General features: G+C 43.2%; 2 protein-coding genes across 3 annotated transcripts in view; one reads left to right on the top strand and one right to left on the bottom strand.

The window, feature by feature from the left end:
* Positions 1 to 210: 210 nt before the first annotated feature.
* Positions 211 to 8,705, bottom strand: MRPL53 (mitochondrial ribosomal protein L53). Its single transcript, XM_075920478.1, has 3 exons — positions 8,548 to 8,705; positions 4,110 to 4,222; positions 211 to 966 (listed from the first exon to the last, which is right to left on the bottom strand). Exons 1-3 carry the CDS (start codon positions 8,637 to 8,639, stop codon positions 851 to 853), a joined length of 321 nt encoding a protein of 106 aa, XP_075776593.1. The 5' UTR covers positions 8,640 to 8,705; the 3' UTR covers positions 211 to 850.
* Positions 8,706 to 8,722: 17 nt separating this feature from the next.
* Positions 8,723 to 15,180, top strand: part of PAG1 (phosphoprotein membrane anchor with glycosphingolipid microdomains 1) — a 255,053-nt gene continuing 248,595 nt past the window's right edge. The window contains exons 1-2 of one of the 2 annotated variants that reach the window (XM_075920475.1): positions 8,723 to 9,151; positions 10,444 to 10,508. The gene's annotated coding sequence lies outside the window, so the exon portion shown is untranslated. Of the gene's footprint in view, positions 10,509 to 15,180 lie in introns of both variants that reach the window. The other variant, XM_075920476.1, reaches the window with a different exon arrangement.

The raw sequence follows: 15,180 nt of genomic DNA on the forward strand, positions 1-15,180 counted from the left end.
AGCAAGATCCAGACCATGAGGCTTGCCCCCTTCCTCTCCCGCAGTGGGAAGCTGTCACTTGTGCTCCAACTTTGCAGGAGGAAGAGGTGGGGCTGGAGCACTAATGCAGGCTCCCGACTACAGGGGAGGGGGGGCAGTCCCGAGCCTGCGGACCACCTGCAAGACAGCTGCAAACCACTAGTGGACCACGGACCACACTTTGAGAACCACTGGTTTAACACATTCTTATTTATTTTGTGGCTTTGATTTCATTGCTGAGCTGATTATACGATTATTAATCTTCAGAGATTCTTCATTTAAAATGAGTGATTTAGAGCCAGACAAGTAGAACACTACAGCATCTATCCTGAATTTCGTCTGAAGTACTGAACCTCAGTGACAGCAAGCCAAGATAATATTTTAAACCTGTTAATCACATTTATATTTACAAACATTAAAAACACCATTTAAACTTAATTTTTTCATTTGTAATAAATGTATTATGCTCATCTTCATTATTTATATTCATACACAAATAGGCATGGTACCGATCCAGTGTGTGCATGGTTAAAAGACTGATCGTTTGTGTATATGGCAAGAGGATTCATTTGTGGATTCAAGACTTGTCAACCTGCCAGAGTTAAAGATTTTAGCTTCTCCATTATATTTTCCTTAGGAAAAATATAAACGTGTATGAATCATTCTGCTAGATGTTGAACTGGCCAGCATTTTGTCCATATCGCTTTTTATGATTTCATATAAGTTTTCAGGGAAGTTTCCTATATAGTTCTGATGACAAAAGCTGCTCACCGCTTTTCACATGCCTAAACAATTTTAAACACAATTGTTCTTTTGATCTTCAAGCACTCTTTTACTTGTTTTTTTCTTCTGCCTTAAGGCCTTTTGCTATGCATCTGGAGTTGAAAGCTAGTAACATTTCTCTTGCTGTCAAGTTGGCTCCTTTCATTATTAATCTGTCTCCATCAGCTGTAAAGGAAAGATCATAAGTGTTAGAGATGACAAAGAAAATTGTAAGAAACAATTTAATATACATTCAAACTAAAATAGGTGTAAACACTCAGTTCATTCAATTTACTTAAAGGTATTCAATTATATTCCCATTACTCTTGAATCTGTGCACATAGCATACATTAAGGGTATGTCTAGACTGCATCCCTCTGTTGGCAGAGGGATGCAGATTAGGCAGGTCGACATTGCAAATGAGGCACAGATTTAAATATCCGGTGCCTAATTTGCATAAAAATGGCTGTCGCATTTTGCGGACTCAGCACTTTGTTTGCAAAAGGCAGCCGTCTAGGGCTCTGTGGAGAAAGAAAGCCTTTTTCGACAGATCCTGTAAACCTCCCTGCAGGAGGCATAAGGGATCTGTCGAAAAAGGCTTGTTTTCTCAACAGAGCCTCGTCTAGACTGCCGCTTTTTGCCGACAAAGTGCTGAGTTGGCAAAACGCGGTGGTCATTTTATGCAAATTAGGCACAGGATATTTAAATCCCTGCCTCATTTGCAATGTCGACCTGCATAATCTGCATCCCTCTGCCGACAGAGGGATGCAGTCTAGACATACCTTAAGAACAAGCAACATTATAAAGTTAACTGCCCACAACAATAAAACTAGCATCCATCTCTGACCTGCCTCATCCAGACATAAGGAAAAGCTCCCCAGATATAAACTAGTTTTCAGAACAGACATATTCCTAAAGTAATTTAGACTATTCTCTGAAGGTCAACAAACTCGGACTCTAATGGTATACTAGAAAAATAAGTCAACTACATTAAGTCAACTTACAGCTAGGGGTATAGGGTCAGTGATGCGCGTCCTCACCAGAAGCACTTCCACTGACCTAAGAGGGACAGTGTAGGGAGCTGACAGCCCAGTCTCTAAGCTCCCCTGGCAGCTCCCTCACAGGAGCCCAGTTGCCCCCAGACTCCCAATGGGTTCTCCCCGCTCAGCTTTGTGGTAAAGGGAACAGCTGCCTGGGTAACGGCCCTACCAAATTCACCATCATGAAAATCTGGTCTTCCCCCATGAAATCCTGTCTTTAGTGTGCTTTTCCCCTAGTATGCTATACGGATTTCACAACGGAGAACAGCATTTCTCAAATTGGGAACTTCTAAAAGGAAGTTGCAAGGCAGTTACAAGTTTATTTTAGGAAGGCTGCAGTATTGACACCCTTACTTCTACATGGCCTGCAAAGCTGGGCAACCAGACAGCTACTTGGATTTCTTGTCAACTTCACAGCTCCTACCAACAGTGGAGTAATGCAGTGTCTACACATACACTGCTTCCACCTAGCTACAGTGACATAACCCTTACACCTTGTGCAGGTGGAGTTATAATGTTGGTGTAGTAGGGTACTTACAATGGCAGGAGGAAAGCTGTAGGGTAGATATTGACATAATTAGGTCAATATAGGATGCCTTACATTGACCTAACTGTGTAATGTAGACCAGTCTAAGGAAGTGGATTCCACATCTGACAAATCACATATAAAGAGGCAAGATGGGTTAGGTACTATCTTTTAGTGGACCTCCTTCCAGCAGTGAGAGAGACAAGCTCTTTCACAAACAGAAGTTGGCCTGATGAAGATATCACCTCACCCACTTTGTCTCTATAGTAACCCAAGACTGACAAAGCTAGAATTCTACTACATGTCATGACAAAGCCGCTGGACCCCCCCCCAGCAGACCAGGGACACCAGAGCAAAGCCGCCGCCTGCAGGGAGATGGGGAGCAAACCGCGGAGCACGCCCGCAGCGGGACAGCCCGGGCGCGCTTGAGCTGACCAGCAGACCAGGGAGATGGGGAGCAAAGCCTCGGAGCACGCCAGCAGTGGGACAGCCGCGGCGCGCCTGGACTGTCCCGCTGCCCGCGTGCTCTGCGGCTTTGCTCCGCATCTCCCAGGTCAGCAGACCAGGGAGACGGAGCAAAGCCGTGGAGGACTTGTGCGGTCCCGCCACCCCCGTCTCCCTGGTCTGCTGGGGGGGGGGGGAGGGAGTACAGCTAGTGCACCCCCCAAGCAGACCAGGCTTTTCTTGCCTACCCCTGGGGTAGAGCAGCTGGGGGCTGCCGGGTTGGTCCCACAGCGCCGCTCCAGACCAACCCAGCAGCACCCCAGCTGCTCTGCCCCAGGCGTCCTGATTCAGCCGCTACTGGTCAGTTTCAGCAGCGGCTGAATCAGGACGCCTGGGGCAGAGCAACCCAGCAGCACCCCAGCTGCTCTGCCCCAAGCGTCCCCAAGTCAGCCGCTGCTGAAACTGACCAGCGCTGACTACAGGAAGCCCGAGGCAGAGTTGCTCTGCCCCAGGCTTTCTGGAATCAGCCGCTGATCAGTTTCAGCAGCAACTGACTTGGGGTCGCCTGGGTTTCTTAAGTTGAATCTGTATGTAAGTCAGAACTGGCATCCAGATTCAGCCGTGGTTGAAACTGATCAGTTTCAGCAGCGGCTGACGCCAATTCCGACTTACATACAGATTCAACTTAAGAACAAACCTACAGTCCCTATCTTGTACGTAACCCGGGGACTGCCTGTATACGTTAGAAGATCCCACAGAGCTAGCTGCATCTCGTAGACCCATTTCTGCAAACATTTATAAATGTGAATAGTTCCCCCCCAAACTAAGTAAGACAGCTAACATGATCAAGTTATTCAATTACATAAGTAGCTGCAGGATCAGACCTTAAGTTCTCAAAACCTGAGAAGTCTGACAGACCAATATTGCAAGTGAAATGCAAAGAGGTAGAGCAGTCTCTGTAGCAGTATGAAGCCACACTGACTTCAACAGACCTCTGCATAGGTTCAAGGGTTCACTTGAGATCTCTCATTTCAGGATGAGAGTCATGTTTTTTATGAAGTCCACCCTTTTTTTAAAACAGTTCTGAATCCCGTAGAAATGTTTATGATTTCCTTCCCAACACATTAACCTAACTGTGATTCCATTCTGCTTTAGCTCAAAAACATGTTTGTACTACACCTAGTACAATGTGGTTCTGATCCATAACTGAGCTATGAAGGTACTACAACAATACAAATTACAGGAAACAACCACAGATATCTTCTAGTATGAGTCTAGTAAGGCAATGTTTCTTTTAAAATTAATGATAAACTCCTTACCAAACATGATGTCTACAACTGGTTCGGTCCCATCATGTCTTACATCTGTTTTCACTACACAGTTGATATTGGAGGCACGAGATTTTTTACTGTTTACCTGTTCAAGAAATATTCTGAAAAGATTTAAGTAGAGATTAAATAAGAATATACTGAACATGTTTCTGTAATTAATTTGCATAGTCTGATGTTGCTAGCTAACCCAAATACAAACCAATTAAAATTTACATATACTGCCCCAGTTCATAAGTGCAGACTTGATTGCACGATCATGTTACTAGACAAAGACAGTTTAAAATCCTATTTTGTTTACTTTCTGAATTTCTTTCAGTTAAGACAATTGCAATCAATCAAGTCAGTTTCATTTTTCTTTATAAACAGCTTTATTTTCACATGGTCAATGTTTGGAGCAGAGAGAAATGTTTATTTTGTTTATATATCTGTTTTCATTGGATTTTTTCTAACTCCATGGTAACAATTTGCTGAAGTTTGTGTAATTTGTTTTTCAACACATACTTTTTTGTTAAAAGATCAATTAATAGGGTCCCTTTGAAGCCAGGTCGATCACCTGCAGGAGACAGGAAGGGATTCCCTGCACACATACCAGTATATTCTACTGTGTGTGTTTTTACTGCATTCCTTGGAAGCATCAGCTGTGGCCATAGCTAGAGATATGACACTGGATGAGGTGAGCCAGAACTCTGAGATAGCACCAAACATTCTCCCTCGCAATAGGCTTGCCTGGCTGGTTCCTGCTAACATGCTCAAAGTCTAATTGATTGCCATATGTGAGGTCAGGAAGGAATTTTCTCTGAGGTCAAATTGGCAGTGATCCTGCTTGTGTTTCCCCTTCCTCTGTACTGTATGTTTAAGGGGTACATGCAGGATTAGCTGGGTGTCTCTCACTCATTTCCCTGCCATTGTGAGGGTTTTAGGCATTGGTGCACTGTGGTCCCTTCTAGTCTCTGTCTATGGCTCACAGTATCTGGTTTCAAGAATGATAGAAATGTAGCCATGTTAGTCTGGTGTAGCTGAAACAAAATACAGGACTATGTAGCACTTTAAAGGACTAACAAGATGGTTTATTAGGTGATGAGCTTTCGTGGGCCAGACCCACTTCCTCAGATCTGAGGAAGTGGGTCTGGCCCACGATAGCTCATCACCTAATAAACCATCTTGTTAGTCTTTTAAAGTGCTACATAGTCCTGTATTTGGTTTCACGAGGTCTGTAACATTTTAGTCTTAATTTCAGTTGTTGGGTTTAGCTGGTTGAAGATGGGGGCAGCCTATGGTGAGGTCAGACTAAATGACCAGATTATCCCTTCTAGCCTTACTGTGTCTGTATGCACTTGTACATATGCAGGGGGCAATGAAAAAACTCTCCAAATATACTCCAAGTCTATATTTTGCATTCCTTTTGTGAAGTACAATTATTTGTACATTTTAGTAAGTTTGATCACCAACTAATATCAGTCATTGTTTTTCCTCACTATGTCAAGCACTGTGATGCTAATTACAAAGGACCTTATCTTGCAGCTGACTCCACATGTGCTGAAACTTGCACTGGCATGGCTCCCCAATGACTTTAGGTTTGGCACTTCTATGCTTAGCAGGGTAAAATTAAGCATATGCGCTTGCAGAACCGGGGTCTTAGTCAGTACTCTTCCCTTCGAGACATAACCCTAATTCAGACTAAGCTATTGTGCTAGAGTATAGCTGTGGCAGCAGGAAGACTAGCTGCCCCAAGTACATACTTAGGAACACATTAGGAATGTCAAGGAGTAATCAGTTAGCCAGTTACCGAGTAAGTATTATCTTACCAGCATGCTTACCAGGGTGACCAGCACCCAGCCACCCAGAGCAGATCCCATCTGTGCTGTGGGAAAGGGCTTCTCCAGCCCATCCCGGCCCACCACACTGTGCTGCAGGCAGGGGGCTGCTCCAGCAGCTCAAGATGGCAGGCTGATTAACCAGGTAGTTTAACTGATTAATATTTTAAATGGGCTTTTACATCCCTACGTAGCATCTCGATAGATAGTGGCTAGCTTCTCCCTCACTGCTGCTATACTCTTATTTTTAGGAGGCTAGCTCAGTTACATTTCAAGCAGATATGTCCCCTTAAGCTGGAATTTATACTTTTCAGCCCTTTGGATGTCTTTCCCAAAGACAGAGAAGCAGAAGACAGAATAACTGTATTTCAGCCTTTCTTTTGATCACTTGTTCTGCAAAACCTTGTTACGGTATTTTAAAGTGAATAAAAATGGCACCTTCCTATTAAAGAATTGCCTCCTCAGTATGTTCAAACATTTCTACTTACTGATCTACTTAGATGGTTTATTAGATGATGAGCTTTCGTGGGCCAGACCCACTTCCTCAGATCAAATAGTGGAAGAAAGTAGTCACAACCATATATACCAAAGGATACAATTAAAAATTTTTTTTATTTTTTTTTAATTGTATCCTTTGGTATATATGGTTGTGACTACTTTCTTCCACTATTTGATCTGAGGAAGTGGGTCTGGCCCACGAAAGCTCATCATCTAATAAACAATCTTGTTAGTCTTTAAAGTGCTACATTGTCCTGCATTTTGCTTCAGCTACCCCAGACTAACACGGCTACATCTCTATCACTGATCTACTTACTGATAGTGGGTTGTACCATCTTGCTGAGAGACAGCCATTTTCATTGCTACATTTTACTCTCATTATCAGTGTTGTAAGGATAGCACATTGGAGTGGCAATTTGGAGTCTATTCCTTTTACATTAACACAATTGATACATGAGTATAAATTAAAAGGGTGCCAATCAAACTAACACAATTGTAGAGATTTCACTAAACCAGTAGTCTGAAAATAATGGTATTACATATGTCTTGCTGCATTCTTAACTTGGCCAGTTCTCATGATATTTTATTTGATGTTTTAAATGAAATATAAGAATGGTCGTACTGGATCAGATCAATGGTCCATCTAGCTCAGTATCCTGTCACCAGTGCCAGATGCTTCAAAGAGAATGAAAACAACATTACAATTATCAAGTGATCCTTCCCATTTTCCAGTCCTAGGATCTGGCAATCAAAGGTTAGAGACACCCAAGACATGGGGTTGTATCGCTGACCATCTAGGCAAAAGCCATTGATGGACCATGAACGTACCGATTTCTTGTCTGAACCCCGTTATACTTTTGGCCTTTACAATATTCCTAAGGAAGGAGGTCCACAGGTGGTTTGTGCACTGTGTGAAGTACTTCCTTATATTAGTTTTAAACTTGATGCCTATTAATTAAAGCCCTCGTTAGTGGAAATAACTGATAAGAAAATCTCATTATTCAAAATAAAAAAACAACTGTAAGCCCAGTGGTTACAGAGAAAGGCCTGAGTGTACCGAATAGGCTCAAAAAGAGGGCAGTTTTTTAAAGCTTGTTTTTTGGAGAGGAGTTTGTTTTTAAACTCAATTTTTAGATATCTGACTTGGATTTTTTTATACATTTAAGTCTGACAATACTGCTTGCAATTGACAATAATGAGAAGAAAGTCATGTTAACTCTCTGGGCCTAGATAAAGTTGTCTTTGTACTTGGTAACTGATCTAGAACTGATCGCTTGCTCTTGAATGCACAGAACAGCAGACACTCACCCCCAATACCATTTTAGGAACTAAGCAGAAACAGATCTGAGCTACAAAGACATGCTGAGTGCACCTGGCTAGTGTGGGGGACCCCATCCCTTACCTGGAGAGGATAAGTGAGAAAGAGGGTGAACAGGCCCTGGGGAAAAGTGAACAACTCGGTGCCTCTGGCACAGACAGACAGCCACATCTGCCTGCCTCCTCCTCCCACATGGAAACCCAACTCCCGGCGGGGGGCAGGGCAAAGACCTCCTTTGCTAGGCTGAATGGACTCAGGCTCCCCCTCCCTCCCCTCCCCTCCCAGGAGCGGATAGGCCAGGCTGGTCTCTACCCTCCGACTCCCCTATGACAGGGCGAGGAGAACAAGGGGGCACTGGCTGCTCCCCGAGAAGGGGGATGGGGGGGGGAGACTGGCTGCTCCCCGAGGGGGGGGGAATTGGGGGACTATCTGGTGCCCGGGGGGGGTAATTGGGGCACTGGCTGCTCCCCGAGGGGGGGGAATTGGGGGACTGTCTTGTGCCGGGGGGGGTAATTGGGGCACTGACTGCTCCCCGAGGGAGGGGGAATTGGGGGACTGTCTTGTGCCGGGGGGGGGTAATTGGGGCACTGACTGCTCCCCGAGGGGGGGGGAATTGGGGGACTGTCTTGTGCCGGGGGGGGGTAATTGGGGCACTGGCTGCTCCCCGGGGGGGGGGGGGAATTGGGGGACTGTCTTGTGCCGGGGGGGGGGGGTAATTGGGGCACTGGCTGCTCCCCGAGGGAGGGGGAATAGGGGCCTTTGCGGGGGCCTGGCCGCCCTCCCGAGCTCTCCTCACCGCGTGGTTTCCACGTTGGTTTGGAAAGGGCAGAACCGGACCATGACGCTCTTCACGTGTTTCAGAACCACCGTGGCCTTGGGCACCGCCATTTTCTCCTTGCGTCCCCTTGGAACTGCAATTCCCGGAAGCCTCTTCGCCGAGGCGAGGCGCAGACGCGGGCGGCTGTCGGCGCGCGCCGCCCCATGGGAAATGTAGTGCGCGGCGGGCGGTCTGCGCTGCGGCCGGCGTGTCCTAGGAGCACCCCCTAGCGGGCAGCCGGGCTCGCAGCCTCTGCCACGGCGCGAGGGCGGGGCCGCTGTGTCTGCTCAGAGGCGCTTTCACCCACTGGAAGAAATTCTCCCAGTGCTCAGCAGTGGACTCGGATTTTGCTCCGGGAGCAGCGGGCGCCCGCTGAGCCGAACGAGGAGGAGGCAGAGGGGAATGTCAGCGGGTCACCCTGGGGCCAGGCCAGAGCTGCAGCAAAAACCAGCAGGGAACTATTTAAAGAACCGGCAGGGGCCCACGTTGCGAAAGGACAGTACCTGTACGAAATGTTAAGTTGCTTTCGCTGCTGGGAGAAGGACCAGGACTAACTGAAGCTTCAAAAGTCAAGTTCAGCTCAGTTAGTTGGAAATTTGATTCTTTTCACATTAACATTTTTTCATTCTTTTTCCTTGTCAGACTTATCAAATAGCGTGCTTGAAATACAGAACTATAAACTTATTATATATTAATGAGATGGTGCCCTGGTAGTTTGTTTATACCAGTGGTCAACAACCAGTAGATAGTAGATCTTGGGGCCTCTGACAGGTAATGCTGACTGGTTTGGCCAAGAGGCTATCCAGTGCTGGCTCTTCGGCTGCCTCTCCAGAACTGCTGCACAACTCCTGCCTTTAGCCTTGGAACTGCCTCCCTCACCCCTAGGAGCTTCCTGCTTGCTGGGCAGAGCCTGAAAAGGAGAGGGGGGGTGCTGATGTTAGGGTGCCCCCTCCCAAGCTATAGTCTGTCTTCACAGAACAGAGGTGGGGGTACAATAGGGCTTGCAGGGAGTTTGCTGGCTACTTTGGGGAGTGGTGCAGGGCCAGGGCAGGGATGAGCCTACCTTAGCTCCACTGCACCACCACCCAGGAGCCATCACAGGTAAGCAGTGTTTTTAAAAATTGGAGACTACTGGTTTATACACAGATCTGCTCCAACTGGCTTTGTGCAGATGGACATTTATTGGCTTCAGTGTGGGCTGTCAATAGAGCTGCCAATTTCCAGGGTTGTCCTAGCCTTCAAAGATTAAAAATTATTTTCAATTAAAGTTCCCCCTTACAAGAAGCAGCTGTTAGCCCCCATTTCTGCTTCCAGGGAAGCAGCCAATCCCCCTAAACTCTCCTCAAGGGGATCAGCCAATCCTCTCTATACCTTGCTCCCAAGGAGTAGCCAGCCCCTCCTACTCCTCCCTCATGGGAAGCAAGTGCTTTGGAGTTTAGGATTAAATTTCCCAAACATCTGGACAAACTATGATTCTTCTGATTATGTCATGTGGTGAAACCTCAAGGGATATGTTCTACCAAAATTGATAACCCTTAATGACACATGAGTCATCACATGCAGAATCAGGACCTACCATAGTTTCTTGTATCTTCCTCTGCTCTCAGTGAATTTAGAATGGTAGGAATATAGGTTATAAAGATCTATCTGCCTAGCAATATATGGCCCTGATCAGGCAATTGATCACTGTGTGTGCACAGGGACATCCATTCAGAGCTTATTGCAGGATCTGAGTCTGTTTTTTAAAGATGTTCCAAGAGGCTTCCATCATTTCTCCTAGGAATTATGTGTCTTACTTTGGTTTGCATAGCCTCCTCTTCTCTGATCATATCTATGTGTTTTTGAGACAAGCATTTTATAATTTTAATATTATAGAATATAGAAGAGAGACCTGCTGAAGAGTCTGATAGAAATGGAAATAAAGAAATATATAAAAGGAGGTAAGATAAACCAACTAACTAAAGTCATTAAACAAATATGGTAGAAATTGATTGGAATGCAGCGTAGCTGTGTAATTAATACATTTTACACTAGATGGCAGAATTTCCTTTTGTAAATTTGTAGGAAATTGCTGTCTGAAATTGTTGGTAGCCACTATTGGCATCCTAACCAACCTTTGGCATGGGAGTTGGGAATAAATCATCTTTGGTAATCTATTTAAATATACTATGAAGTTAAAAGGAGTCTTTCAATACTGTATTTCTTTTGTACCTTGTGTTGAAGTGCTGCTGATGTTTTTCCCCCAGTGCTGTACAAAGGAAGTTAGCATCATTTGTAAATGCTAAGCCATCTTTGTAAAACTTTAAAAAAAACCGAATAGTCTAGTAGAACCTTAAAGTCTAACAAAATATTTTGTTGATCTTTAAGGTGCTACTAGACTATTCATTGTTTTTTATGTTTTTCTAGTTACAGACTAACTTGGCTAACCCTCTGAAGTTTTTGATATCTTTGTAAAATAACTTTAGCTCTTTTTTTAATGTAGCCACTAAGTTAACTCCAGTTTCCTAGTGAAATGAAGCCTAGAATATAAATTAAATAGTATAACTAATTTCAGAAGTAAATATTTTAAACTGTTTTCACATTAATTTATATTACATCTCATTGTCTTTGAAAAAAAAAGTCTGTGTGATAAAGCATTGTAACAAGCCTACTTGTTGAGCAAAACCACTTTGATTTAAAAAGTGATTTAGCAGCTCAGGCACTTAAAGGAGCAAATATATATTTAAAAGCTCAGTTCTGTCAGGTGCTGGTACCATGTATAGTACTCTGAATAATTAAGGTAAAAATAATCTTTATATTGTCCCCTCTTGAGTTTTGATAGCAATTTCTTGTGGAATTTGTAGAGTTTTGCTGTGCAAAATTCAGGGCAAAGAGAACCTTTTTCAGTCCTCTTCTCCATACTGCAAATCAACCTGTTGGCCTTTTTCATGATCTGTAAAGTTTTATCCTCCTCATAGATCTAAACCATAACTTCAAAAGGTATTTTTAAAATCCCCTTTTCAGTAATTTATTTTTAGCTGCTTGCCTGAACCTGATTCATCCAACTTAAAGTTAACATAAGGGAGAATATAAATTCAATAAACTTCAGACAATACCTTCTTTCTTGATCCGTTTAAAAGATAGAATCTTTCTATGAAATGATGCCAAGGGAAACAATGTGTACCTATGTACCTGAATAGTAGGGTTGCCAGATGGTTTCAACAAAAATACTGGACACACTTGACATTACATCACAATCTACATTACATCTTATTTAGAAAATACTGGACATTTCTATTTTCTCAATTGGTTTCCCGAACAGAAAGCTAAAATACTGAACTGTTCAGTTCAAAACCGGACACCTGGCAACCCTACTGAATACTCTGTGTGCTGTTTTGATGGGGGTTCTGTAACTTACTGTTTAAGTCATTGTTTTATTTTAATGGTCTGTTTTTATAGTTAAACCTTGCCTATAAGTCCATGTAGCACAGGCCTGATTTGATGCCTGACGCCTAGCTAACAATGGACAAAACGTGGCTAACATAAGGCAAAGCTAAGCTGTGAGCAAGAGGCAGGCCCCTGCTCAGAGAACTTGGCACAAACAGGGCTGAGAATGCAAAACAGTAATTGATTCTAGGTACTAACTTCAGAACAATAATTGGTACTGGTCATAAATCGCACGGTACCAGTAACTCATTAAAAAAGACCATGGTACCCACTCCTCAGATACACACCCTGGTTCAGGAAAGGTCTAAAATAACAGCATGATGGATAGAGATGATCTAATCAAACCACAAGGTACAGGGTTATGGGTGGTATGTAAGCGTCAGAGGGTAGTAACCTGACAACATCAGAGGGTGGCTACCTGATATGTCAGCAGTGAGGTTTGATTTGTTGTACCTGTATATAAGGTCTTGTCTTGGGGGACAGTCTTTGTATGACCTAGGGAGCAGTGGAAATTTCCCACTTACTGAGTCATTCTATTGTGGCAAGTACATATGGGTGTTTCCACTATTTTATTCTGTTCCCGTGATTGCTGTCTCCAGATTGCTTGCTGCCCTGCGAGAGGAACATGGGGCAGCAGACAGCAAGTACAGGTGCCTAGTGGTTAATCAGAAATTAACTGAGATACAAGTGTGGGTACAGTGTATTCTAGTAGTGTAATAAATATCCAGTCAATAAGAACTGTTATTAATGCTTAAATTCGACACTTTACACCTGAGTCTGAATAAAGAATCTAATTATCTTACCCATTACAAAGATAGCTTCCCCAATTATCACCTCTAATATCATTAGCCCACAGACATTTACCTTCCCCCCATTCCCCTTCTGTTCTGAAATTTGATTTGTCCTTTTCATATGTGTTCATTTTTTTTAATTGTATCCTTTGGTATATATGGGTGTGACAATTTTCTTCCACTATTTGATCTGAGGACGTGGGTCTGGCCCACGAAAGCTCATCACCTAATAAACCATCTTGTTAGTCTTTAAAGTGCTACATAGTCCTGTATTTTGTTTCAGTCAATAAGAGTATCTCTGCTTTCATACAGGAATTCCAAATACAGTGTGATCAAAGATGCACTCATTTATTGCTGCATTATTAGATATAGATCTTAGCCACTTTGAAGTATTTGTCAGGTATCTCCTTAATCTATAATAATAGGCTAGCAATTACATTAATCTGTACAAATTATATCAAAATATAAGAGAATGAATAATATAATACAGGAGTTCTTTTGAAGAGAGGAATTATGTCAGGCACAATAGACAGTAGATAACTATTCAGATAGGTGTTCCCAGGGAAATTACTGCACACAAATGAAAGAGGGAACGCAGGATGCCAATTACTCCATAATAGTGAAAAAAAACTCCAGTGAATTTTATTTAACTATAATATTGATGTTACAGTGTCAGCTACAGCAATGAGAGTTCTGGAATACTAGCCATTGTCACTGGAAATTTGCAATAAGACAAGCAGGCAGAGAATTTGCATCTAGTGTAAATTTTACAGGGCCTTCAGCAAAGCCAGTTCAGTGCATCTCTCTATTGACTTTTGTCCTGTTAAATATGTACCATGTACATACACACACTTGCATATAAATTGCCCTCATTTCTTCTTAGTTTTGCAGCAGTTGATATAATATGACAAGCACTGGGAGGTTTTATTGATTATATTTGTATCAACATTTAAAAAATAAGCAAAATTCATTTATAAATATTCTGAGGCTTGTTGCTCAAGTTATGAGCAATGTAGTAGATAATGTCCCCAATGAGATATTAAAGAATAATACGCTAGGTGCACTTTTTAAAAAGTTGAAAAGAACTTGCCTGAAGCTGGCTACAGTGAGAACTCTTTTCATTAGCTATAAAGCTCATTTCATGTCGAAGAAGAAATAAACATCCCCTATGTTCTGCAGGCTTCTCTTCTATTCTTCATCTATCTACCAATCTTTCATCAGTCTACAAAATTTACTGATCTAGCAAGCCACATGGATTTTGGGGTTTGGATGGCTTGAGCTCTGAGAGGTATGGAAAAAATGGCAATCTCCTCCAAGGTTAGACCTGAAGAACAGAGACAGTTAGAATTGACTAGCAAGAACAGGATAAGTGTTAGACACAATAATGCTAAAATAAAGGCAACTCACTTGGCAATCAATTTGAAGCATGTACTTTAAATTATATTTAAGAACATAACATAAGAACGGCCGTACTAGGTCAGACCAAAGGTCCATCTAGCCCAGTATCCTGTCTGCTGACAGTGGCCAGCACCAGGTGCCCCTGAGAGGGTGGACCTATATTTAGGTCCCTATGTTCATAGGGAGGTAAGTACTTATGTTTAGATACCCAATTCTGAAAATTTTGGACCTAAAGCTATATGTTAGAAACCAATTATATTCAGAGGGTGACAATTTTTGGCAAAATCAGTGCCTTTATAGTGGTCCCTTAATTTTAGTTCCAGGGTTTTATTGGGGTGGGTTTTTTTTTACAAAACTAAGTAGAAATGAGCAGAAATTGAACAGAAATGAACTCCGACTACTGATTAAAAAAACCAACAAATGGTCTGGTAGCACTTTATAGACTATCAAAACATGTAGATGGTAACATGAGCTTTCGTGGGCACAGCCCACTTCTTCAGATGACCAGAGATAACTCCTACCACCTCTCTAACTTGATTGATAAACAGTAACCATAATTAGTCAAAAGACTATAAACTAGAAATACTTGTAGTCAGGGCCATCCTTAGGGGGTTGTGGGGTCCAAGAGAGTCTATATGCCCCCCTTAATATTTTTATATAGGTGAAATCTGGTATGGGGAGGGGACACCACTGGTAGGGGATGATGGGCAATCACAGGGTGGCAACTGTGCTAGAACAAGTTGGCCCCCTGTGCTGGGGAAGTCCTGGAAAAGGGGGTGGGGATATGGAGCGGAAGGGCAATGGTTGGGGTCAGCTTGTAGTTGGCATAGTCTAGTGGCATAGACTAGGAGACTGAGGCTGGTGTGATATTGGGCAACACTGGGAGCCAGCAGACCGGGGTGGGCTGGGGTCACTGCTGATGATGCTGGAGACAAGCCAGAGCCCTGCATGACACACACACATTGAAGCACGGTGTCCCCAAGGTGCTGTTGCACTG

This window comes from Pelodiscus sinensis, chromosome 2, assembly GCF_049634645.1.
Source record: "Pelodiscus sinensis isolate JC-2024 chromosome 2, ASM4963464v1, whole genome shotgun sequence".
Taxonomy (NCBI): domain Eukaryota; kingdom Metazoa; phylum Chordata; order Testudines; family Trionychidae; genus Pelodiscus; species Pelodiscus sinensis.